Here is a 26,545-nt window from a genome sequence, read left to right as displayed (position 1 = left end):
TGCATGGGGTGACGTCACAGAATGGCGTTTTCACGGCAGACTTTTTTATGGGGCGGTTTGTTATCGCTATCCTCAGTCTTCTACACCTTACCCCCAGCAAGCTGGGTGCTCCTTGTACCGACCTCGGAAGGATGGAAGGCCGAGTCAACCTGGAGCCGGCGACCTGAACCCAGCTTCCGCCGGGTTCAAACTCAGGTCGTGGAGCAGAGAGCTCGGCCTGCGGTACCGCAGCTGACTGCTCTGAGTCGCGGGTGAATTAGCTGCTACTTAAACTTGACAACGTTTCGCCCCCGCCAACGGGTCCGACGGTCACCTCTTTCCCCCTGCGCAAGAAAGACAACACCGCGGGTATAAAACTAACGCCATCTCTTTATTATGCTCTCTTTTCCTGTATCATCGGAATAAAAAAAAAAAAACATTTTCCCAAAATAAAATACAAATTAATGGGGAGGGGCCTGGCCCCGGGAGAAGAGAGGAACGGCGGAGGGGGGGCGGTAAGGGATGAAATACGCTCCCTGGGGGGGGGGGTGGAAGAAAAGCCCCCCACAGCTGCCTCTTCCACGCACAAACACACTCTCCTCTTCTCCCTCACCCCCTTCTTCCATCACTGCTGGAAAGGGGAAGGCCAAATCTATCCGCCCCAGTCCCCGCCCCCCCCCCAACCGGGGCTAGATTTGGGGGAAGCCATGCCAACCCCCCCTCCCCCTCAAAAGGTCAACGTAAAGATGTTGGAATAGCTCAGCGACGCCCCCCCCTGTCCTGTACAGGTGTACTGCGACTCCGGCTCCGGCGGGTCTTGGCCTCGCGCCTCTCGCGATCCCGGCCGCTGCTGCGCTCGCCTCCCCGGCCTGCCCCGCCTCCTCCCGAGGCGTTGGGTCGCTCGCGCTCCCGTTCCCGGCTGTGTTCCCGCCGCTTCTCTCGCTCCGCTTGACGGCTGCGCTCCTCCTGGCGGGCTTCCTCCGCTTCCAGCTCTTTGCGCCGGCGTTCCCGTTCCCGGGCTCGGGCTGCTCGTTCCGCCTGCTTCTGGTTGATCTGGGTGGGAAGAAGCAAGAGTCACTGGTCGCCTGGAAACCGGGGCTCTTTCTGTAGCAGGAACGCCTTTGCGTATTAGGAGGCCGCGCCCCCTGATGTAGCCAATCCTCCAGGAGCTTACAGGGCTCTTAATGCAGGCCCTGCTGTAAGCTTCTGGAGGATTGGCTACATCAGGGGGTGGGGCCCAGGGGTGGAATTCTATTATTTGCATATCAGGCCACACCTCCCTGATGTAGCCAATCCTCCAGGAGCTTACAGGGCTCTTAGTGCAGGGCCTGATGTAAGCTCCTGGAGGATTGGCTACATCAGGAGCGTGTGGCCTAACGTGCAAAGGTGTTCCCGCTACAAAAAAAGCCCTGCCAGAAACACATGCAGCCCCTGGCCATCAGGGATCTGGAACAAATGCAGAATCCAGCATCATAATGCCCCTGTATAAATAGATTTGGAATACTGTGTGCAGTTCTGGTTGCTGCACCTCAAAAAGGATATTCTAGCATTGGGGAAAGTGCAGAAAAGGGCAACTAGAATGATTAAAGGGCTGGAACACTTTCCCTATGAAGAAAGGTTGAAACGCTTGGGGCTCTTTAGCTTGGAGAAACGTTGACTGCGGGGTGACATGACAGAGGTTTACAAGATTACGCATGGGATAGAGAAGGCAGAGAAAGAAGACCTTTTCTCCCTTTCTCACAATACAAGAACTCGTGGGCATTCAATGAAATTGCTAAGCAGTCGGGTTAGAACGGATAAAAGGAGGTACTTCTTCACCCAAAGGGTGATTAACATGTGGAATTCACTACCACAGGAGGTGGTGGCGGCTACAAGCATAGCCAGCTTCAAAAGGGGATTGGAGATATATATATATATAGGAGAGGGACGGTGGCTCAGTGGTAGAGCATCTGCTTGGGAAGCACAAGGTCCCAGGTTCAATCCCTGGCATCTCCAAAAAAGGGTCCAGGCAAATAGGTGTGAAAAACCTCAGCTTGAGACCCTGGAGAGCCGCTGCCAGTCTGAGAAGACAATACTGACTTTGATGGACCAAGGGTCTGATTCAGTATAAGACAGCTTCATATGTTCATATGTGCGTGTGTGTGTGTGACACAGAGTGTTGGACTGGATGGGCCACTGGCCTGATCCAACATGGCTTCTCTTATGTTTTTATCCTTCTGTTCTTAGCTTTCACTCATCTTTCTAGGACAGAAAAAAGCCACCCAGTGACCTGGATGGTTCTACTCCTTACCTACACCTAGCAACTGTACGATTTAGGAAAACCAAACTCCACATGGCCGTTGGCTTGATCTGCATCTTATTTATGCTACCTTACCCTACCCTTCAGCCCCTAACCCCCTCCCAGAAGCCCAGGGTCACAACACAGAGGCAGACAAAAGCAAACCACTCCTGAACGTCTCTCGCCTTGAAACCCCAACTTGGGTCACCGTAAGCCAACTGTGACTCGATGGGCCCTTTTCCCCACTGCCGCCACTCTCCAAAGAGAAAGAAGATCCTGCTTCTTTCGCGGCCACAGAGAAAAGCTGAAACCTTCAGCGCCGTTCCTTTCCCACACAAGACAGACGCCACCCACAAATTCCACATTTAGCAGCAGACACACACTGGCTTTCCTAGGTTCCCTTTCAGAATTGGGGCAGGGGCACCAAAATGAGATGGCCTGACCTCACGCTTTCTTGAAGGAAAGCATCTTTGGAAAACGGCCGGAAAAGGAGGAACTCCCTAAGGGCCCACAAGACACAAACCAAAGCCCGGCGTCTTTCCCCAGAGGTCACACAAAGGGTACCGTCTCTTACCTGGGAGTCTGTGAGGGGAAGCCAGTAGATGCAGGGAGCGGCCTTGGTTTTGCGGAAAAGGTCGTCCAGCAGCTTGGCCGGTGGCTCCTCCTGGGCCTTTTCTGCTGGGGGGGGGGGAGAAGAAGGGGGACAAAGGTCAAGGGAGAAGCGCTGAGCTTCCGCTTCAGACATCCCAGGCACACTGCAAGGGAAGACCTCCCTGCCCTGACCCAGGAGGGACAAGCCTTCAAACTCTGGATGATGCTGAATGTAGAAAGGGGGTCGTGGAAAGTGCAATCTGATAAGTCCAGGCTGTCCAAATAGCGGCTCAGGAACCACACGTGGCTCTATCACACATATCGTGTGGCTCTTGTCAGCCAGCTTGGAGAAGGCGTTTAAAATTAAAGTGGCTTTCTTTCCGCCTCCCCCATCTATTTTCCTTCCTTCCTTCCTTGCGGCTCTCAAAACATCTGACGTTCACGTCTTGCGGCTCTCAAACGCCCGATGTTTATTCTACGTGGCTCTTACGTTAAGCGAGTTTGGCCAGCCTTGCGATAAGCAAAGGCGGCAAAAACTGGGGGCGACGACTCATACTGGCACGGTTGGCTCCAATGTTGCCAGGGCGCTCGTATCGGGCGAGCCAACCTACGTGGCTTGGGACTGGGGTACCTGAAGGACTGTCTTGCCCTACGTGTTCCCACCTGTGAACTCAGGTAGCAGAGAGTGGCCCTCTTCTCTGACAGCCGTGCAATGATGGAGCCACCTCTCCAACGGAGACGGGCCCGGTCCCCTCGCTTCCGATCCTCAGGCCGCGGCAGATGGTTTTTATTCAGGGCTGCACGTGGCTCATACATATTGTGTGGCTCTCGAAGCCAGCGTGGAGAAGGCACTGCTCTCTTCAAATCGCATCGCCAAGCCAGCTGATGGCTTGGAGAATGCATTCAAAGTTAAAGTTGCTTTCTTTCCATCTCTCCTTCCCCCCCATTTATTTGCCTGCCTGCCTTGCAGCTCTCAAAACATCTGACTTCCGCGTCTTGCGGTTCTCAAAACATCTGACATTTATTCTATTTGGCTCTTACGTTAGGCAAGTTTGGCCACTCCTGAGCTAAGCTCACTAGGAGTTCTGGGTTGTGATTTTTAAATGGTTTTTTTTTTATGTTTTCAGGGTATTTTGTTTTATGGGCTTTATCTATACGGTAAGCTGCTCTGAGAGCTGTTAGGGAAGAAAGGCAGCTAACTGATCAGGGGTGTCAAACTCATTTGTTACGAGGGCCGAATCTGACATAACTGTGACCTCTTCAGGCTGGGCCTGGTGTGTCATAAAACGTCATGCCAGGTAGCAGAGATATAAATTTTATAAAGGACACAGACAAACACAACGATTTTTTTAAAAGCTTAAAATAACAACATGCTTAAAACAGCACTCGTTGGTCTTAAAGGTGCTTTCTTTGTATCTCTCCTGCGCGATCCAGGGAACTGGGCAAAGGAAGCTCCGGCTTTTTCCTTCCTTCCCCAGGGTACAAGGAGGGGGAGCAGCCTCAGCCAACAGAAGGAAGAGAGGCTTGGCTCAGTAGCTCTGCTGTGTGATTGAGAGAGCCTGGCAAAGCAAGCGCCGCCTCCCCACCTTCCTTCCCAAGGGAGGAGCCTCGGCCAATGGAGAAAATAAGAGGCTTTGCACAGTAGTTCCTGTGCAATAGAGCAAGCCTGGCCAAGCAAGCTGTGAGGCAGAAGGAAGCAAAAGAGAGGGAGAAGGAAGCAGATGACAGCCATTTCCTCAGAGTCCTGATAGGAGCCCTTTGGAGGCCCGATTCAGCCCCTGGGCCGCATGTTTGACACCCCTGCTATAAATGAATGATAATATAGGAGGGTCAGCATGGTTGGAAAGGGGTAACTCAGCAGGCAACGATCCTTTTTCTGAAATACCCCACCAGAATCACAAATCAGGCCCCCACAAGATGGTATGGGAGGGAGAGAACTTGGCATCCACTTCCATTCACACCAAACCCCAACCTACCCTTCTTCTCTGCTTTCTTCTCCTTTGACTTGGGCCGCTCCTTGCGGCGTCTCTCTCGGGAACGTGAGCGAGAGCGTGGCCCTTCTCGCACCTTGTCGCGGTCCCACTCCCTCTCCGCCCTTGTCCGCTCCCGGCGCTCCATCTCCCGCTCCCGTTCGGCCCATTGCTCTCTCACGGCCGCCTCCCGCTCCCTCGCTTCCGAGCGCCGGGACATCTCCCGCTCCCCTCGGGCTGCAGGGCCGACTCCTGGGAGCGCTAACGGCTCGTCTGCCTTGGCTTCCGCAGGACGCTCAGCCAGCAGACCCCGGTGGAAATCCAGCTGCCGAGGAGAAAGAAGGCAAATCAAATCCACGCGACAGTCTAGCATTGAGAACTTCCGCTGCTCAAAAGGCTTTTTTTTTAAATTGTAAGGGATTACTGAACAGCGGTTGGACAGATATCCACAGAGAGATTGCAGGGACTATCCCATCAAGCAGAAAAGCTCGTCCAGTGGGCACATGAGAGAGGGCCTTTTCAGTAGCAGCCCCACGGTTATGGAACAGCAGTGTTCTGGTGGATCGTGATATTGAAAAGTACTCTGTAGATGCTCAGGTGTACCATGGAGGTACACCTGGCCCCTCACTTTTTATCTTCAGGAAGCCACTGAAGATGGCTTTATTGAGGACTGCCATTTGACTAATTTATTTTTTATTTATCCGCAGTCCTAACAGAGATTTAAATGGTCTTTCATGTGTTCCCAAGGCTTTTTTTGTAGCAGGAACTCCTTTGCATATTAGGCCACACGCCCTTGATGTAGCCAATCCTACTGGAGCTTACAGTAGGCTCTGTACTAAGATCCCTGTAAGCTCTTGGAGGATTGGCTACAGCGGGGGCAGGGCGTGGCCTAATATGCAAACGAGTTCCTGCTACAAAAAAGTCCGGTTTATAACCATGATTTTATTTATACTATAAATTCCCAGAACCTGGCAATCACAATGACCCTAAACACCACTGTTCCCATTCCTCACCATCCTAGCTAACAGCCATCAGTAAGATAAATTCACCTCGTTTTTTTTTTTAAAAACCGACTTGATCTACAGGCCCTCCGCGCATCTTGTACCAAATAACTCCTCGAAAATACGCATCGAAGGAGAAATATTTCTGCTCTCGATCTCCCCAGCTGCACGATTCCCCAGGGCCGGCGGCATTTGTTCCCGCACATCCCTTCCCAAGGTAGATGGGAGCCCGGACGTTTGTACCTCGTCTTGTTCAGCGAAGTCAGCCGATAAGAACTTGGGGTTCGACTGCGGCCACTTGACTCCGTGAAGGGCATTGCGTGTCGCGACAGCTTCCTCCACCGTTGAATACTGAGGAGAGAACGGGAGGCAAAAAAGACAGACAGTTGGCACCGAAGTGTTAGCTCAGCTTTCCGACGTGCTGAGCAAGGCTGTCGTTCGCTGACACGGAAGGCATGGAAAATATCCTTGCAAAGAGACTTATGGGGGATTTCTGCTTCACGCTCATGCCTTACAGAAAGTTGAGTTCTATGCAAAACTTGACAGGTCAATAAAGATTTTTTTTCAATTTTAGTTCATTCTGCGAACTACCTCTCGGTATTAATAGCCTGGGAGCTCTCGTCTGTGCGTGCCTGTAATAATTTGTGTAGCATCCTTCTTAGCAGTGTTCCGGTAGATCATGATATTGAAAAGCACTCTGTACCTGGAGGTCCCTTCCAACTCTATGATTCTATATTCCACTCAGAAGGCAGGAGGGGTGTTGTGAAAGGTGGACTCAGGGTGTAGAAGTACAATGTAAGCTACCTCATGAACAGGCTTCCTCCTTGGGAGGTGGTGAGCTCCCCTTCCTTGGAAGTTTTTAAACAGAGGCTAGATGGCCATCTGACAGCAACGAAGATCCTGAGAATTTAGGGGGAGGTAGCTGTGAAATTCCTGCACTATGCAGGGGGTAGGACTAGATGACCCTGGAGGTCCCTTCCAACTCTTATGATTCTATGATCTAGATCAGGGGTGGGGAACTTTTTTTCAGCCAAGGGCCATATGGATATTTATAACATCATTCGCAGGCCATACAAAATTATCAACTTAAAAAAACAGTGCTCTGCTGAGGGAGAATGATTCAGAAGTGCTATCGTTCCAAGGATCGCTTAACACGTTTTTAACAAATAACCTCTCTTTCGTTTGTTATATACGTCTAGGACTGCCTGAAGACGCTGGTGTGAAACGCACAGGGGTATTGCTCTTTGGAATCAAGGATTTCTTCCTACTGCGCCATTGCTTTTTCTTCATCCCTTGCTCCGATCGGGGTGGCCCTTCCTTCGTCTCCCAGGATGCAAAACCGAACGACTCACCGTGACGTAGCAGTGGGACTTGATCTTGTCGATCCAGAAGGCATCCTCTACCAAGGTGCCTGTCCGGCCCAGCAACTCCTTCAGCTGCCCCAGAGTGAAGGGTCTCACCTGCGTGCCAAACATTCAAGGGTCAGGGAGGGATCAACAGACCCGCATCCTGTTTGCGTCACCTACGGCCTCCCCCGAGTACTCACCAAGTTGCAGATGTGGACGATGTTGCTGATCTTACCGCGTGGGGGAGAGGGGACCTGGGCCGTGCGGACGGGGTCGTCGATGGTGATGGAGACGCCCATGCGCTGCTGGCTGATAGACCGCCTTGTCAGCGTGTCGCTAAGTGTGACTGCGGGGTGGGAAAAGGAAGACAACGGCTTAGGGGGGAAAAAAAGCAGAATGAGGGGAGTTTAACAGAGGTTGCGTCAATCGTCCTTAAAAGTCCCGCCTCTCATCCAAGGCTCTGAGCCAATCCTTGTGATTTGGACCTCATGCATAGGCAAGTGACTGCCAGCCAATCAAAGCCCAGGGAACTCCGCTGGATGGAGCTCGTCCTTTGGAAGGAGGACGTTTTTATTTCAGACGGAGATTTCATAGCTCTGGAAAGGAGTCTCAGCTCAGCTAGGGTTTACCTGGCTTTTTTGTTAGGGTTTGAGGGTTGGCTGGGGTGGGGGGAAGCTTATTTTAGTGGTAGAAATAAGCATTCTGTTAAGGGCCCATCGTTGCTAGTGTGCGTAGGTTCTCTGGAAAGGTTCTTTGTGAGAGAAAAGAACCGTGGCACAGAGTGTTAAAGCTGCAGTACTGCAGTCCAAAGCTCTGCTCATGACCTGAGTTCGATCCCCGGCGGAAGCTGGGTTTTCAGGTAGCCGGCTCCAAGTTGACTCAGCCTTCCATACTTCCGAGGTCTGTAAAAATGAGTCCCCAGCTTGCGGGGGGGGGGGGGAGTGTAGATGACTGGGGAAGGCAATGGCAAACCACCCTGTAAAGTCTGCCGTGAAAACGTTGTGAAAGCAACGTCACCTCAGAGTCGGAAACGACTGGTGCTTGCCCATCATTGCTAGTGTGCGCAGCTTCTCTGGAAAGGTTCTTTGTGAGAGAAAAGAACCTGCTGAGGTACCCTGTCCAGACAAAGGGGACTCAAAATCTCCCCTCAGGGGCTATATACTTTTATTTGAGAGCCAACTTTGCACATCACGTTTACCTTACTAAATACTTCATTTCCTGTCAAGCAAACCTTTGTTGTTCGTCTCCATCTCCGTCTTGTCTGCCAAGTGAGAAATCTAAGAAGCGGGATCCCTGTCTACCTGACGTAAGTACAGTGCCGTCTTAATACGTTTCCAAATAAGAGACCTTTACGGGGAGGGCGTGGCTTACTTACATGCCACCAGTCATTAATTGAAAACTTTTAACCGATGGTGGGTGGGCGGGGAGGATCCACAGGGGAAGCCAGAGAGGGAGACTTGGGATACTTTTCAGTCAAAAAGGCAGATGCCTCAGAGCCTCCCCTCTCCCCTGCCATGTCTCTCACTCAAGAGCCACCACATAAGTCTATAAAATTAGGCATGGTGCCCTGAACCCTGGCAAGTACTTGGATGGGAGACCTCCTTGGAATACCCAAGCCGTGAGGGAGAGGCAGGCTTTAGTCAGCCACCTCCCTGAACATCCTCCAGGCCCCAGTAAGGGTCAGTCATCAGGAGTTGCCACGACTTCCAAGTAAACACAAACCCACACACACAAATAAAAAATACCAAAATAAAATATGCAGAGAGAGGACAGGGAGAAGACCTCCCTCGTAATCAGACAGTTAGGTGTCGTGGGTGAGTGCGCGGACTCTTACCTGGGAGCACCGGGTTTGATTCCCCACTCCTGCACTTGCACCTGCTGGAATGGCCTTGGGTCAGCCATAGCTCCTGCTAAGTGGTTAAGTGTGCAGATCCTTATCTGGGAGAACTGGGTTTGATTCCCCACTCCTCCACTTGCAGCTGCTGGAATAGCCTTGGGTCAGTCACAGCTCTTGCTAAGTGTTTAAGTGTGCAGATTCTTATCTGGGAGAACTGGGTTTGATTCAGCTCTTGCTAATTGGTTAAGTGTGCAGATTCTTATCTGGGAGAACCGGGTTTGATTCCCCACTTCTCCATTTACAGCTGCTGGAACGGCCTTGGGTCAGCCATAGCTCTTGCTAAGTGGTTAAGTGTGCAGATTCTTATCTGGGAGAACTGGGTTTGATTCCCCACTCCTCCACTTGCAACTGCAGGAATGGTCTTGGGTCAGCCAGAGCTCTTGCGAAGTGGTTAAGTGTGCAGATACTTATGTGGGAGAACTGGGTTTGATTCAGCTCTTGCTAAGTGGTTAAGTGCATGGACTCTTATCTGGGAGAACCAAGTTTGATTCCCCACTCCTCCACTTGCACCTGCTGGAATAGCCTTGGGTCAGCCATAGCTCTCGCTAAGTGCGTGGCCTCTTATCTGGGAGAACCGGGTTTGATTCCCCCCTCCTCCACTTGCAGCTGCTGGAATAGCCTTGGGTCAGCCATAGCTCCCGCAGGAGTTGTCCCTGAAAGGGCAGCTTCTGGGAGAGCTCTCTCAGCCCCACCCACTTCACAGGGTGTCTGTTGTGTGTGGGGGGAGGGAGGGGAAGGTAAAGGAGATTGAGCCGTTCTGAGATTCAGAGTGGAGACTATCACCAGTATCATCACCATCCTCCTCCTCCGCTGGAGCTGAAGGGCGGGAGATTCCAGACCGGCAAAAGGAAGAGCTTTTCCACCCAGCACAGAGTTAAACGATGGAACTCACTCCAACAGGAGAGGGCGATGGCCGCCAACTTGGAAGGCTTTCAAAGGGGGATGGACAAATGCGTGAAGGGCAGGGCAACCAATGGCTACTAGCCAAGGTGGAGATACACTCTCTCCAGAGGCAGCCTGCCTCTTTACATCCATCAGTGGGGAGCATGGGAAGGAGGATGCTGGTGCACTTATTCGCTCATGGGGCTTCCCAGAGGCCTCTGGTTGGCCACTGGGTACACAGAAGGCCGGACTGGGTGGGCCTTTGGTCTGCATTCTCAGCAAAGAAAGGGGCTCAGAAACGTAACGGTCATTTCTGACCCCCCCCAGCTCCTTTCCAATGTCCACATGCCCCCTCCTCACCTTTTTTCACTTCGTGTTCTACGGGGGGTGGCAGCACTGTCTCCACGGCGACGACAGGAGGGGCCTCCGGCGGCTCTTCCTCGCGGGCCTTCTCCTCCTCTTCCTCCTCTTCTCCTTGGCCATTCTCTTGGCCCTCAGCCGGCACAACCTGCGGAGAAAACGAGAATGAGAACGGCCTGCCCCCCCCCCTCTGGACAGAACGGCACCCCATGCCTGCTGTCCTCCAAACCGGGGGTGGCCAAACTGCGGCTCGGGAGATCTTGGGGAACGAGAGAACGGCACGCCCCCCCCCCCCCTTCTGGACAGAACGGCACCCCATGCCTGCTGTCCTCCAAACCGGGGGTGGCCAAACTGCGGCTCGGGAGATCTTGGGGAACGAGAGAACGGCCCGCCCCCCCGCCCTTCTGGACAGAACGGCACCCCATGCCTGCTGTCCTCCAAACCGGGGGTGGCCAAACTGCGGCTCGGGAGATCTTGGGGAACGAGAGAACGGCCCGCCCCCCCCCCTTCTGGACAGAACGGTACCCCATGCCTGCTGTCCTCCAAACCGGGGGTGGCCAAACTGCGGCTCGGGAGATCTTGGGGAACGAGAGAACGGCCCGCCCCCCCCCCCCTTCTGGACAGAACGGCACCCCATGCCTGCTGTCCTCCAAACCGGGGGTGGCCAAACTGCGGCTCGGGAGATCTTGGGGAACGAGAGAACGGCCCGCCCCCCCCCCCTTCTGGACATAACGGCACCCCATGCCTGCTGTCCTCCAAACCAGGGGTGGCCAAACTGCGGCTCGGGAGATCTTGGGGAACGAGAGAACGGCCCGCCCCCCCCTTCTGGACATAACGGCACCCCATGCCTGCTGTCCTCCAAACCGGGGGTGGCCAAACTGCGGCTCTGGAGACCTTGGGGAACGAGAGAACGGCCCGCCCCCCCCCTTCTGGACATAACGGCACACCATGCCTGCTGTCCTCCAAACCAGGGGTGGCCAAACTGCGGCTCGGGAGATCTTGGGGAACGAGAGAACGGCCCGCCCCGCCCCCCCCCCCTTCTGGACATAACGGCACCCCGTGCCTGCTGTCCTCCAAACCGGGGGTGGCCAAACTGCGGCTCTGGAGATCTTGGGGAACGAGAGAATGGCCTGCCCCCCCCCCCTTCTGGACATAACTGACGTCCTCCAAACCAGGGGTGTCCTGCTGTCCTCCAAACCAGGGGTGCCCAAACTGTGGCTCGGGAGATCTTGGGGAACGAGAGAACGGCCTGCCCCCCCCCTTCTGGACATAACGGCACCCCATGCCTGCTGTCCTCCAAACCGGGGGTGGCCAAACTGCGGCTCTGGAGATCTTGGGGAACGAGAGAATGGCCTGCCCCCCCCCCTTCTGGACATAACTGACGTCCTCCAAACCAGGGGTGTCCTGCTGTCCTCCAAACCAGGGGTGCCCAAACTGTGGCTCGGGAGATCTTGGGGAACGAGAGAACGGCCTGCCCCCCCCTTCTGGACATAACTGACGTCCTCCAAACCAGGGGTGTCCTGCTGTCCTCCAAACCGGGGGTGCCCAAACTGTGGCTCGGGAGATCTTGGGGAACGAGAGAACGGCCTGCCCCCCCCTTCTGGACATAACTGACGTCCTCCAAACCAGGGGTGTCCTGCTGTCCTCCAAACCGGGGGTGCCCAAACTGTGGCTCTGGAGATCTTGGGGAACGAGAGAACGGCCTGCCCCCCCCCCTTCTGGACATAACTGACGTCCTCCAAACCAGGGGTGTCCTGCTGTCCTCCAAACCAGAGGTGCCCAAACTGTGGCTCGGGAGATCTTGGGGAACGAGAGAACGGCCTGCCCCCCCCTTCTGGACATAACTGACGTCCTCCAAACCAGGGGTGTCCTGCTGTCCTCCAAACCGGGGGTGCCCAAACTGTGGCTCGGGAGATCTTGGGGAACGAGAGAACGGCCTGCCCCCCCCTTCTGGACATAACTGACGTCCTCCAAACCAGGTCCTGCTGTCCTCCAAACCAGGGGTGCCCAAACTGTGGCTCGGGAGATCTTGGGGAACGAGAGAACGGCCTGCCCCCCCCCTTCTGGACATAACTGACGTCCTCCAAACCAGGGGTGTCCTGCTGTCCTCCAAACCGGGGGTGGCCAAACTGCGGCTCCAAAGATCTTGGGGAACGAGAGAACGGCCTGCCCCCCCCCCTCTGGACATAACGGCACCCCATGCCTGCTGTCCTCCAAACCAGGGGTGGCCAAACTGCGGCTCTGGAGATCTTGGGGAACGAGAGAACGGCCTGCCCCCCCCCTTCTGGACACAACGGCACCCCATGCCTGCTGTCCTCCAAACCAGGGGTGGCCAAACTGCGGCTCTGGAGATCTTGGGGAACGAGAGAACGGCCTGCCCCCCCCCCGGACATAACGGCACCCCATGCCTGCTGTCCTCCAAACCAGGGGTGGCCTGCTGTCCTCCAAACCAGGGGTGGCCAAACTGCGGCTCTGGAGATCTTGGGGAACGAGAGAACGTCCTGCCCCCCCCCTCTGGACATAACGGCACCCCATGCCTGCTGTCCTCCAAACCAGGGGTGTCCTGCTGTCCTCCAAACCAGGGGTGGCCAAACTGCGGCTCTGGAGATCTTGGGGAACGAGAGAACAGCCGCCCCCCCCCCTTCTGGACATAACGGCACCCCATGCCTGCTGTCCTCCAAACCGGGGGTGGCCAAACTGCGGCTCGGGAGATCTTGGGGAACGAGAGAACGGCCTGCCCCCCCCCCCTTCTGGACATAACGGCACCCCATGCCCGCTGTCCTCCAAACCGGGGGTGGCCAAACTGTGGCTCGGGAGACCTTGGGGAACGAGAGAACGGCCTGCCCCCCCCCCTTCTGGACATAACGGCACCCCATGCCCGCTGTCCTCCAAACCGGGGGTGGCCAAACTGTGGCTCGGGAGACCTTGGGGAACGAGAGAACGGCCTGCCCCCCCCTTCTGGACATAACGGCACCCCATGCCCGCTGTCCTCCAAACCGGGGGTGGCCAAACTGTGGCTCGGGAGACCTTGGGGAACGAGAGAATGGCCTGCCCCCCCCCCTTCTGGACAGAACGGCACCCCATGCCCGCTGTCCTCCAAACCGGGGGTGGCCAAACTGCGGCTCTGGAGACCTTGGGGAACGAGAGAACGGCCTGCCCCCCCCCTTCTGGACATAACGGCACCCCATGCCCGCTGTCCTCCAAACCGGGGGTGGCCAAACTGCGGCTCTGGAGATCTTGGGGAATGAGAGAACGGCCTGCCCCCCCCCCTGGACATAACGGCACCCCATGCCTGCTGTCCTCCAAACCAGGGGTGGCCTGCTGTCCTCCAAACCAGGGGTGGCCAAACTGCGGCTCTGGAGATCTTGGGGAACGAGAGAACGGCCTGCCCCCCCCCCCTTCTGGACATAACGGCACCCCATGCCTGCTGTCCTCCAAACCGGGGGTGGCCAAACTTTGGCTCGGGAGACCTTGGGGAACGAGAGAACGGCCTGCCCCCCCCCCCCTTCTGGACATAACGGCACCCCATGCCCGCTGTCCTCCAAACCGGGGGTGGCCAAACTGTGGCTCGGGAGACCTTGGGGAACGAGAGAACGGCCTGCCCCCCCCCCTTCTGGACATAACGGCACCCCATGCCCGCTGTCCTCCAAACCGGGGGTGGCCAAACTGCGGCTCTGGAGACCTTGGGGAACGAGAGAACGGCCTGCCCCCCCCCCTTCTGGACATAACGGCACCCCATGCCCGCTGTCCTCCAAACCGGGGGTGGCCAAACTGCGGCTCTGGAGATCTTGGGGAATGAGAGAACGGCCTGCCCCCCCCCCGGACATAACGGCACCCCATGCCTGCTGTCCTCCAAACCAGGGGTGGCCTGCTGTCCTCCAAACCAGGGGTGGCCAAACTGCGGCTCTGGAGATCTTGGGGAACGAGAGAACGGCCTGCCCCCCCCCCCTTCTGGACATAACGGCACCCCATGCCTGCTGTCCTCCAAACCGGGGGTGGCCAAACTGCGGCTCGGGAGATCTTGGGGAACGAGAGAACGGCCTGCCCCCCCCCCTTCTGGACATAACGGCACCCCATGCCTGCTGTCCTCCAAACCAGGGGTGGCCAAACTGCGGCTCTGGAGATCTTGGGGAACGAGAGAACGGCCTGCCCCCCCCCCTTCTGGACATAACTGACGTCCTCCAAACCAGGGGTGTCCTGCTGTCCTCCAAACCAGGGGTGGCCAAACTGCGGCTCGGGAGTCGCATGTGGCTCTTTCAAATATATTGTGTGACTCTCGAAGTCCCCACCACCGTTGGCCAGCTTTGAGAAGGCAGCTGTCTCTTTAAATTACTCTTCCAAGCCAAGGCAGCCAGCAATGGAGAATACATGTGACGTTATAGCTGCCTTCTTTCCAGCTCTCCCTCCCCCATCTATTTGCTTTCCTTCCTTCCTTCCTTGCGGCTCTCAAACATCTGATGCTTATTCTACGTGGCTCTTGCGTTAAGCGAGTTTGGCCACCCCCGGTCCAAACCCACCTGAGTCACGGTGCGGCAGATCTTGAGGGCCTTCTCGTGGGCCGGCTCCTCCGCGTGCCGCTCGGCTTCGTCTTCCGAGATGCGCGAGTCGTCGGCGTGAAGGTCCACCACCACTTCTTGGCCCCCCGGGGGTGGCTTGATCTCAGGGATCAGGCTCTGGGAAACAGCGGAGCAGCACGGGTCAGGTTACGACGACCGGGACGAGAACGAGCCTAGCTCCGCCCATGCCCTGGATGGCTGCCCAAGTACCTTGAGGGACTCCGTGGTGATGCTGATGGAAGGTTTCTTCTGCGTGGCAGCCGTGCTGGACCCCCAGCGCCGTTTCCGGCCTCCCGTCTGGCTTCCTTCCGCATCACTGTTTGTCGCGGGTGTCCCCTTGGCCACTGCCGACGCTGCAGCCGAGAGACGAGACCCGAAGCTGAGACTCCCTTGTTGGGATTCCGGTTTCCCATGAGTTTCAACCCAAGGACCTCTTGAGGACCGAGACCCAATCCTTAGATCGGTCTCCAAGCTCGAGGCCCAAAACGGGAAAGCCCAGCGTCGACTCTCTGCCCGCCTCACAACGCTATACGTGGAGCAATCTTCCCTCTACGCTGCAGAGCCTTGTGAGCAAAAAATTCTACTTTTGTGAGCTGCTGGCATTCAAGTTTGTGAGCTCCTGCATCGATCGGCGCGCTCTGGGGTCGTTCTTCCCGAGCTAAGACAAAACTGTTTGAGCGGGAGGCTAAAAATCTGTGAGCGGGCTCACGCGAACTCCGCTCCAAGGGAACACTGACAGGAAGAGCAGCCGCAAAGAGAATCAAACTAATTACCCGTGACAACATTACTAAAGGCTACAGTTGCAATCATGTCCTTAGCGCAGTGTGTTTGTTTGAACGCCCATCTCTTGCCTGAAGAAAGATAACTTTGAAACGGGCGTGCAAGTCTGCTGCACGTGAACGGGATTTTGGGGTACGAAACAACGCTGGAAGGACTGACACGCTCATTCCTATACATACATTGGAGAATGGAGTGTTACCGGAGGAGCTGCCGCTTTAATTCACTCTGTCTGGCTCTCCTTCGACTCGCTGCGCAGCACCCACCAAACTTCTGATGCAAATAATTTTTTCCTTATAAAACTGTGGGTTATTGCGTGTTGGGACCGTTTGTTTGATCTCTTTTGGGTTAATATTAAGCTAAGTATGGAACTGCGATTATAAAAAGATAAAGGCGGTCCCCTGCGCAAGCACCAGTCGTTTCCGACTCTGGGTCAATGTTGCATCGCTACAGCAGACTTTTTAATGGGGTGGTTTGCCACTGCCTTTCCTGGTCATCTACACTCCCCGCCCCCCAGCAAGCTGGGGACTCCTATGACCGACCTCGGAAGGATGGAAGGCTGAGTCACCCTGGAGCCGGCGACCTGAACCCAGCTTCCACCGGGATCGAACTCAGGTCAAGAGCAGAGAGCTCGGACTGCAGCATTACCACTCTGCGCCTTTAGTAATTTTGTCACAGGTACTTAAGTAAGAGTTTGGCTCACATCACTAGCATCAGGTACTGCAACAATAAGCCGCCTGGGCTGGCACCCCTTTTTCCTCATTCCAGGTGAATGGGGGTCAGCTCTGGGGGAGATGGGAACGGCACACGCTCAAAGGCAAAGGGTTTCATTAGCCAGTGTGGTATAGTGGCTGGAATGCTGGACCTAGGATCTGGCCAACCCGGGTTCAGTTCCCCGCTCTGCTATGGCAGCTTGCTGGGTGAACCTTGGGCCCGTCCCATACTCTCTAACCTACCTCACAAGCTTGTCGTGAGGGAGGAAAACGGAGAAAGAAAACGATGTGAACTGTTTTGGGTTCCCGCTGGGGAGAAAGGCAAGGTATTAAACGAGGCAAAATAAAACATTTTGCACGTTCCAGAGCGCGAGCCCAACAACGGCTGCGAGTTCAAGAGTTGCTTCAACACTGAGCCAAGTGGTTACTAGACTTCTCGTGCCCTTGCAGCCCTACAGAGGCGGGCGAAGATCGAGGCCTTCTTTCTAAAAGCTGACCGAAGCCACATCTCATAGCCACACAGATGAAAGCCTCAGAATTCACCAGAAAGCACAACACCCCCTGCCCCGTCGGTGAACTTTCCCCCTCCTCAGCATGCTCGGAAGGCAGAGAAAGTCAATTCTGCGGTCGCAGAAGGAGCCCCTGGTACTTACAGACAACAGATATCTTCCTCTTGAAGGCTTTAGGCTGGGTTGAACCCTGTAGGCAAGGAGGGAACAGAAACAGGGGGAAAAAGGAGGGAGAGAGAGAGAGAAAAGCCCCGCACAGAGGGGGTAGTCAGGTCAGCGTCTGGGGTCTGGAAAGTGGCTGCCATATCAGGGGGGGGGGGGGGGAAGAGGGCATCAATAATGAAGGAGGGGCCCAGATGGGAATACGGGCAAAGGATTCTCTGCTCATTCAAGAATAAAGTGGTTGCAGAATTCCCCGCTCTATGGCTACGTGAGCCAGTTTGGTGTAGTGGTTAAGTGTGCGGACTCTTATCTAGGAGAACCGGGTTTGATTCCCCACTCCTCCACTTGCACCTGCTGGAATGGCCTTGGGTCAGCCATAGCTCTGACAGAGGTTGTCCTTGAAAGGGCAGCTGCTGTGAGAGCCCTCTCCAGCCCCACCCACCTCACAGGGTGTCTGTTGTGGGGGAGGAAGGTAAAGGAGATTGTGAGCCGCTCTGAGACTCTTCGGAGTGGAGGGCGGGATATAAATCCAATATCTTCTTCTTCTTCTTCTACGTGCAGACCTAACCTCTTTGAACGCTGGTTTCAGCTCAGAGATCAGGCAGATTTCAAAGGAATACTGAGGCTTTCTCTGATGAGTTCCAGTCAACGCTGTCCAAACCGACTTGTGGTTCCTAGCCCCTTTAAGTGCTGGTTAGGACTACAAGGCTCTGAAACTGATTTGGTACTTGCTGCAGGCTAGATCATGTGCAGAAACGATAGTCCTGTAATCTAAGGGAAGGGGTAAGGAACATGCCCCAATTCAAGGCGTTGGTTTTGTCCTTTTAAAACCCTGCATGGCTTGAGACTCAGGTCTCTGAAGGAGGCTCTTCTCCCTTACGTTCCTGCTCAGAAAGACCGCAGGGAGAAGCCCTCCTAACTGTCACGTCTCAAAAATGCTAATTTGGTGGGCACACAAGACGGGGCCTTTTTGGTGCCAGCCCCATGATTATGGGATTTTTCCAGGGAAGCGTGCCTGTCCCTCACTTTTGATCTTTTGTTGGCAGCTGAAGAGTTTATTTTGGACTACGCTTATTTACTGGCAATCCTAATTGAGATCCTAAATTGTGGTCTTTTATGTGGCTTTTTAAAAACACACACACACACACTTTTTGGGGTCTTATTTACATTGCAGCTGCCATATCAAGACGGGGTCTTTTTGGTGCCAGTCCCATGATTATGGAAGTAGTTTTCCAGGGAAGCGTGCCTGTCCCTCACTTTTGATCTTTTGTTGGCAGCTGAAGTGTTTTGAACTATGCTTATTTACTGGCAATCCTAACTGAGATCCTAAATTGTGGTCTTTTATGTGGGTTTCTTTTTAAAAAAAAAATCACTTCTTTGCTTATTTACATTGTAAGACACCTTGAGTTCCCCAAGGCAGAAAGGCAACTAAAATGTTTTCAGTTAATTAAATGAACATGCCACTACAGCAGGGGTGGCCAACGGTAGCTCTCCGTATGTTTTTTGCCTACAACTCTCATGGGAGTCGTAGGCAAAAAAAAAATACGGAGAGCTACCGCTGGCCACCCCTGCACTACAGCATGCCTACAAAAAATCCCTAAATATCAAGATGATCTTGATATTGTACAGACAATTGTGCGCTATTTTGACTTCATAGGACAAGCACTGAGTAAGGTCAACGGATACCTCCTGGAATCACAGCTGAGAGAGGGGAGGGACGGTGGCTCAGTGGTAGAGCACTGCTAAGCAGAACGTCCCAGGTGTGAGTAGCCGAGCCCAGCCCACGGTGGGTGCTGCTTTCAGAAGGAAAGCGGGGGAAATATCAAGCGCCAGTAATGAATTTAAAGCCCAGTTTCTTTTTAATTTGCATATAGCCCATAGGTCGGAATGGCAGCGGTTTTAAGAAGATGATACTGGATTTATATCCTGCCCTATACTCTGAATCTCAGAGTGGTCACAAGCTCCTTTACCTCAAACCACCCCCCCACAAGAGACACCCTGCGAGGGTATATTACAGTATAATAATAGAAATAAAAGTGCACAATTGTATCATTCCGGAACCATCGCCCTGCCGCCCCCCCCCCCCCCAGCCTCGGTTTGTGGAAAAATTGTCTTCCACAAAATTGGTCCCTGGTGCCAAAAAGGTTGGGGATCACTGCCTTAGAGGGGCTATTGGTGGCAGCCCAATAAAACCCCTTCCCTGTAGCTTGGTTCTGCCTCATGCTGGTAGCACGAGGCACTTGCCTAGGGGTGGCTGTCCACTGCCAACATACCCTGGGAGGAACTGGAGTCAGGGTCTATCATGCCACTGAGCTTAACGCCTCTGGTTAAAACCAGAAGAGACGGGGGGTGCTCTAGCATGTCTGCAAAATCTCTATGGTGAATCCAGAGAGTTTTTGTGGTTTGCTAGACTGTCCCCGACGCCGCTTCCGGCGTTCCTTATTTTCTTTGCGGAGGAGGAAGATGTCAGCAAAACCAAGCGGGTGGCCACTGGAGTATTTCCCAAGTGCCCCTGCTTCTTTGTGGGTATTGGCCTTCGAAACTGAGGGCAGCTTTTTGGGTGCAAAAAAACCAGGGCATCTTTAACCTGACCAGGTGGGATCCTGCCATCTGGCACAGCTACTTCATTTTTCCAACCTTAGCTAGTCCTGCCAGCCCGGTGGCTGTTGGCCTGTCCTCTCTGCTTATTTGCATAACAGCGCTGTTACCTTCAGCGCGTCCCAGAATCTTATGGGTCTGTCCGGGCTAGCAGGGTCACTGCCATGTGAGTCTCCCAAATTCGTGTTTATAATAAAACCTAAAAACCTTTCTGAATCTGTGAACTCAGGAACCATTCCAGTTGCTTTGGGAATTGAGAGCGCCAGTTTGGTGTTAGTGGTTAAGTGCACGGAATCTTAACTGGGAGAACTGGGTTTGATTCTCCACTCCTCCACTTGCACCTGCTGGAATGGCCTTGGGTCAGCTATAGCTCTTGCTAAGTGGTTAAGTGTGCGGAGTCTAATCTGGGAGAACCAAGTTTGATTCCTCACTCCTCCACTTGCACCTGCTGGAATGGCCTTGGGTCAGCCACAGCTCTCGCAGAGTTGTCCTTGAAAGGGCAGCTGCTGGGAGAGCCCTCTCCAGCCCCACCCACCTCACAGGGTGTCTGTTGTGGGGAAGGAAGGCAAGGTGATTGTAAGAAAGCCTGCTTAGTGTAGTGGTTGAGTGCGCGGACTCTTATCTGGGAGAACCGGGTTTGATTCCCCACTCCTCCACTTGCACCTGCTGTGAGAGCCCTCTCAGCCCCACTCACCTCACAGGGTGCCTGTGGTGGAGGGAGAAGATATAGGAGATAGTAAGCCGCTCGGAGTCTCTGATTCAGAGAGAAGGGCAGGGTATAAATCTGCAGTCTTCTTCTTCTATCAGGCCACGGACCAGTATCAGTCAATTGCCCGGGGGTTGGGGACCCCTGCTCTAAGGTATGGAGTCTTGTGAGCAAAAATTCTACTTTGTGAGCTACTGGCATTAGAGTTGTGAGCTCCTGCATACATTAATTTGCCGTGGGGCCATTTTTTCCTGAGCGGAGACAAAAAAACATGTGAGCCGGAGGCTAAAAAGCTGTGAGCTAGCTCACACTAGCTCAGCTTAGAAGGAACACTGCCTGCTACTTTAGCCAAACAGGACCGTGCTCTTTAACAACTTGCAAAGGTGAAGAAAATGTATTGAAAGACATTGAAGGGAGCCTAACTTCCATTCATCCTGCTTTCTGCCCCACGCAATGAGTTGCCTCCCAAGCTTACTGCACGTCCACTTTATTCCTGAACAGCAGGTCCCTTGAGCAATGGATAGAGCAGGCGGTTGGGTGTAAAGCCCCATCCCGATGTCCAGAACACCCCTGAGTTCAAACAAGGACGGGGAGCGTGGCCAAACCGGGTTGACACACAAACTAAGCTTTAGGTCCCCATGGATTCCTTGCTCCCCCATCATAAAAACCAGAAGGGGGGCAAACCCTCCATTTATAACTAAAAACAGGATCCACCCGCCCCCCCAAGGAGAAGTAGCAACTGATTCTTTTTTCTTTTATTAAATTAAAAAAAAAAACCCAAAAAAATTAGGACAAGCGCTCCAGGTACCCTCTCACACCTGGGGCAGGGTCTTCTGTTCAGCCAATTGCACCTCAGTGTGTGCGCAGTATCTAGGCAACGGCTGGTCCAATCGGAACGAGCCCTCCCTGGCCTGAAAGGTGCGTGCTTGGTTGGGTTGGGTGACAAGAGAGGTGGTGGTTGATTGGTGGTAGGTAGGAACCTAGCGCTCGATTGGATGGTGGTCGGAGTCAAAGTGTCCCGGGAGGAGAGAGGGCGAGACAGAAGTACCGCCCCCCCCATTAGCAAGGCGGGGGGGCGGAGGGAGGATCAAAGCATCAGTTCTTGGTGGGCCGAGATTGAGCCAGTAAGAGAACTATGCAATGGTGCAGGAAGAGTCCCATACGTGATGGGACCCTTGCGGGATTAGGTAGAAAACCCCAACAAGCACGATGGAGAACTGAATCTGTAAGTGGGGTTAACTGTCCAAACGCCAGGTGAAAACAGGATAACTGGCGGCAAAAGTCCTTTTCTGGAAGAGATCCCAGAGGTGGCAGAAGGAGATGGACATCGCTGGAAGCCCTTGACGGTGAGAACTTCCAGGCGTAGAGAACCCTAAGGAAACCAAGTCCTCTTAGGCGACACTCTGCAATTCCAAAGAACTCCGTGGAGGTGAAAGTCCCTGCAGCATGATGGAGGAAACCAGGACTCGAGAAGAAACATGGTGTAAGATATGCAAAAACCGGTGAACTTTTACACACCCAAGATACCACTGGCGAGCTGGATGGAGATCTCCAAACTTGCAGAAGCTGAACCACCAACGGAGCAGCCCAGGTTTCCAGGAGGCAAATATCTGAGAGACCGTCTACTTTTGAGATGCAGCAGCTGGCCAAGCAAACAACATACAAAGATGCAGGAGTCTCCAGAAGTCAGCTGAAACTCCAAAGCGGTGGACCAAGTTCTCTGGGCTGCTTCCGTGTGAAGGAAGAAACCGAAAAACGCACGACAGCGGTTTCGCTGGTGGCAGAGAACTCCAAAAGAGCTTGCAATCGCTTTGCTCCGGAGACAGATTCTACAGCAGGACCTGAAAAGTCTCTGAAGCTTTATCTTGCACAGGTGGAAGCTCTGGGTGGTGGCAGAAGGTACAGATATTTCGTACGCTCAGCTGAGATCTATCTGGGAATGCCAAAGAGCACCAAACGGACAACAGGAGGCCCCAAGTAGCGGCACAACCTTGGAACCAATTTCTTTCCTCCGGCAGACTTTGCAACCGACAAAGTTCAAATTGCGGCACCCCAATTTTGGAGCTCATCTCAAAATCAGCTGAAGGCGGGTGCAGTCGAAGGCATGCAGCGTGGCCCTCTGACCCCACAGAAGAACAGGACAACAGAATCAGAAAGACTCCCAGAGTCACGTATTCCTTAGCAGAAAGCTGTGCACGTATCGAACCCAGAGGCTCCCGCAATGCAGGTAGCAGAAATGGTCCCAGGAAATGCCAACTGCGGAAGGCCAAAAAGGTGGTATCCGAAATCTCTCATCCACCTCCACGGGTGTCGCCTGCCCAAGTACGCTCGCGCTCTCTCTCTCCGGTCCTCTCTCTCTCTCTCTCTCTTTCGTACTTCCGGTGGATTGGAGCCTCTTTAAAACGGGGATCAGAACAAACGAGTCCAGAGGAGAACGTCAACGAGGTTGGGGAAGCTATCTTTAAGACGGGGGGGAAGCAAGCTCTGGCCCCACCCCTTCCCTCTTCTTAGCAGCATGAAAAGAGGAGTCTTGTGCATGTGTGCGTGTGTGTGTCTTTTTGCGTCCCCCCCCCAAAAGAAGCTTTCCCCCACCCTAGCCACCAGCCTCCTTTCTGCCGAGCAGACTGTGTATGGGTGGGGGCGGGACTCAGACTTAGCGAAGGGGCCAATCAGTCATCGGAAACCACGAGGCAGGGAGGAGGGTGGGTAAAACGAACCTTTTGGTAAAACGACAGCCAGCATACAAATGACATCCAACCCACCCAAAATGAAGGGCAGGTGCTAGCTAATAACTACTGCTATGAGACGTTGGGAGAGGGGCTTCCCGTGCAGCCGTTACACAGTGTGAAATATTTATATGAACCATTGGCTTTGAGGCAGGGCGACACACACACACAGGGTTGTATCCAACAGTTTTCACAGACAAAACTTTCCTCCCTCCCCCCCAACGGCTCCAAAAGGCCCCCCCCCCCACAAATGTTGTTCCGGGAGAAGAATCTTGAGGGGGCGTTTGGAGCTGCAAACTGGGGAAGGAGAGAAAGCTGTGTTCTACAAATGCGCTGTTAGATTCAAGCCATAATGTCCTAATCATCGGAAGCTAGGTAAATCTTTCTTTTTTAAAAAAAAATCAACACCTAACATAAATTATGCAAATCAAGCTGGTTTACGCGGCTTATTCTGTTTTCACTCATTTGCATAATTTATTCCAGGTTCCGCTAGGCAGGGGGGTGGAGAAACAAACTCCGCAGAGCGTTGGAAACCCTGCACTCAGCCAATAGAGCTCGTACTTAGCCACCTCGATGGCTTTCGAGAGCCCAGAATATGACCGTCTCGTACAACTTCAAGCTGCAAAGGACTAGAGACTTTCTGCTTTTTTTTTTTAAACCAAGGTAAACGGAAACGTTTGCGCAGCACCAGACTTTGGGTCTGCGGTGCTCCTACAGACAGAATCCTGCTGCAGCTGAAACCCCATGTCCAAAGGTGACAAAGGAGAAGCGAGGGGTTGGGTGGGATGCCAAAGAGGGCAATCCCCTAAGGCTCCAAGGTTCGGCAAAGGAACAAGCAAGGGTTCCCTCTCCTCCTCTTCTTCAAAGACCCCCTCCCTTCAAACCAGGCCCCCAAATGCAGGAGCTAACAGAGAGACAGACAGACAGACAGACAACAGCTCTGCCTGGGGCCTTTCTACGCGTTGCGGGGGGGCCCCCCAACCTGCCCTCTCTACCCCACACCCCTCTGGACGCTGGGGTCCCCCCTCCAACCCAGGCTGCAAGGGGAGCCCCGACACGCTACCTCTTTCTTCTCCTCATCGTCAGGGACTGCGTCGGGGCCACCGGGCTCGGCAGAAGGCTGGTCGTCGGAGCTGGGCTCGGGGACCTCGCTCTCGGGACGGGGCTCCGACTGCTCCATGGGCACCTCTTGCTTCTCCTCGCTGCGCAGAGAGAGGGAGAGGCGGTCACTTGGGGGCAAGGCCTGTCTGAGAGGAGGCCCAGGGCTGTTCCCTGGAGGCCAGGAAGTTGCCCCATGTTACAGCCCCGGGGGTTCTCGGGAGCTTCCTGCCCTGCTCCTCCAATGACCCCTACTCTGCCCCTTCCTTCCTTCCTTGGTATTCCACCCCGTCCCCCCAGTGAATGAACACCACAGATGGCCCAAACCAAAGTTCTGCACTGCCAGCTGCTAGAAGCCACCCAACCACCACAAGCTTTCCGCATCTCCAAAACCCTTCAAATTCCTTTCCCGTTCTGGAAACTGATCTAGAACGAATGCATCCCTTCTCCCTTCTTCCCAGACCAGAGCCCACCTCCCACACCCCACCAAATCTTCCCAGCAAAACTGATTTGCCCCTTTGCCCACCAAGGGACACCCCTCCCCCCCCTCCATAAGGGAAGGCCAAAGCCCCATCGCCTCTCTTCTGAGAAAGCATCCGCATAGCCGCCCCCCCTCCATGTGTTGCCCCAGCACCCGCTAACTAAATTGCCGGTCCCTTCCCTCTCCCCCAGAGGCACCAGCTCTAAACACCAGGTAGGAAACTGCCTGAGTGGCTACGGAGGGGGAAGCTAGAGGACCGGTGGAAAGAAATGCAGCCGGAGGGGAGAGGAGGGGGTTAGCCAGAAAGCATCTGGAAGCCGATCTAGGAAGAAAGGAGGGGGGGCAGGAGCACGTGTGGACCAGGGCGCATCCTGGGAGTCCCAGAAGCGATGGAGGAGGGGAGGACAGCAGATGGATATGGGGGGGGGAGGGCTGGGGAAGGGGAGAAATGGATGGCAGAGGGGCCCGGAGGAACACAGAAGGAAGGAAGGAAGGAAGGCGGGGGGGGGGGCGCAGCGAGGCAGAGAAAGGCAGGCGGGGGAGGGGCAGGGGTCGAATGAATGGAGGCGGGGAGGGGAGGGGGCGATCGCGCGTGCCTGCGGGAAGGAGCGGGTTGAGCATCGGAGTGGGGGGGACGGGAAAGGGCGCGGGCGGGAATGGCGCAGGGAGGAGAGCAACGTGGGGAGGGAGGGAGGGAGGAAGAATGAATGGAGGGGAGGAGAAGCAGGTCGACCCGGCTGCGAAGGACGCGGCGAGGCCGCCCGGGCGGAAGGGAGGGGAGGGCTGGGGGGGGGGGAGGGAAGGGCGGGCGGGATGCGGGGCAGCCTCCGCTCGCCGAGCCAGGCCGCGGCTCACCCTCCCTTGCTCTCCGACAGCAGCATGGCCGGGCCTGGCCGCGCTGCCTCCGCTCGGCCTTCTAGTGCAGCAGGCGCCGCAGGGGCGACGCGGGGCCGGGGGGTGGCGGCGGCGGGAGCGGCAGCAGCAGCGCGCCGGAGATGCGGACGGGCTGCGGAGCCATCTTGCCGCCGCCTTCCCAGCAGCCCCCGGGAGGGAGGAGGGGAGGGGAGGGGCGGAGAGGGGGGAGGAGGAGGACTCGACCCCCCGCCACCCCCACTCCCACCGGGGGCTGGGAGGGAGGGAAGCAGGCGGCAATCCAACTGGCCAAGAGGGGACCTTCTGCAGAGGGCTGAGAGGCAGGCAGCAATCCAACCGGCCAAGAGGGGACCTTCTACAGAGGGCTGAGAGGCAGGCAGCAATCCAACCGGCCAAGAGGGGACAGGCCCGCCTTCTGCAGGGGGCTGGGATACAGGCGGCAATCCAACTGGCCAAGAGGGGACCTTCTGCAGAGGGCTGAGAGGCAGGCAGCAATCCAACCGGCCAAGAGGGGACCTTCTACAGAGGGCTGAGAGGCAGGCAGCAATCCAACCGGCCAAGAGGGGACAGGCCCGCCTTCTGCAGGGGGCTGGGATACAGGCAGCAATCCAACCGGCCAAGAGGGGACCTTCTGCAGAGGGCTGAGAGGCAGGCAGCAATCCAACCGGCCAAGAGGGGACCTTCTGCAGAGGGCTGAGAGGCAGGCAGCAATCCAACCGGCCAAGAGGGGACAGGCCCGCCTTCTGCAGGGGTCTGGGATGCAGGCGGCAATCGAACAGGCCAAGAGGGGACCTTCTGCAGAGGGCTGAGAGGCAGGCAGCAATCCAACCGGCCAAGAGGGGACAGGCCCGCCTTCTGCAGGGGTCCGGGATGCAGGCGGCAATCCAACAGGCCAAGAGGGGACCTTCTGCAGAGGGCTGAGAGGCAGGCAGCAATCCAACCGGCCAAGAGGGGACCTTCTGCAGAGGGCTGAGAGGCAGGCAGCAATCCAACCGGCCAAGAGGGGACAGGCCCGCCTTCTGCAGGGGGCCGGGATACAGGC

General features: G+C 55.2%; 1 protein-coding gene across 1 annotated transcript in view; it reads right to left on the bottom strand.

Moving 5' to 3' along the window:
• Window positions 1-351: 351 nt before the first annotated feature.
• ACIN1 (apoptotic chromatin condensation inducer 1) overlaps window positions 352-26,545 on the bottom strand; it is a 52,847-nt gene continuing 26,653 nt past the window's right edge. Inside the window, exons 8-18 of the mRNA XM_060255352.1 lie at window positions 24,115-24,253; window positions 17,004-17,049; window positions 15,071-15,213; window positions 14,822-14,977; window positions 10,305-10,452; window positions 7,366-7,511; window positions 7,172-7,279; window positions 6,063-6,170; window positions 4,825-5,143; window positions 2,832-2,935; window positions 352-1,032 (exon numbers count right to left, since the gene is read on the bottom strand). Of these exons, the coding sequence (XP_060111335.1) occupies window positions 739-1,032; window positions 2,832-2,935; window positions 4,825-5,143; window positions 6,063-6,170; window positions 7,172-7,279; window positions 7,366-7,511; window positions 10,305-10,452; window positions 14,822-14,977; window positions 15,071-15,213; window positions 17,004-17,049; window positions 24,115-24,253 (1,711 nt within the window). The 3' untranslated portion in view covers window positions 352-738. The remainder of the gene's footprint in view (window positions 1,033-2,831; window positions 2,936-4,824; window positions 5,144-6,062; window positions 6,171-7,171; window positions 7,280-7,365; window positions 7,512-10,304; window positions 10,453-14,821; window positions 14,978-15,070; window positions 15,214-17,003; window positions 17,050-24,114; window positions 24,254-26,545) is intronic.

This window comes from Heteronotia binoei, chromosome 15 (genome assembly GCF_032191835.1).
Source record: "Heteronotia binoei isolate CCM8104 ecotype False Entrance Well chromosome 15, APGP_CSIRO_Hbin_v1, whole genome shotgun sequence".
In the NCBI taxonomy this organism is placed as follows: domain Eukaryota; kingdom Metazoa; phylum Chordata; class Lepidosauria; order Squamata; family Gekkonidae; genus Heteronotia; species Heteronotia binoei.
This window is presented reverse-complemented; position numbering and strand designations above follow the sequence as displayed.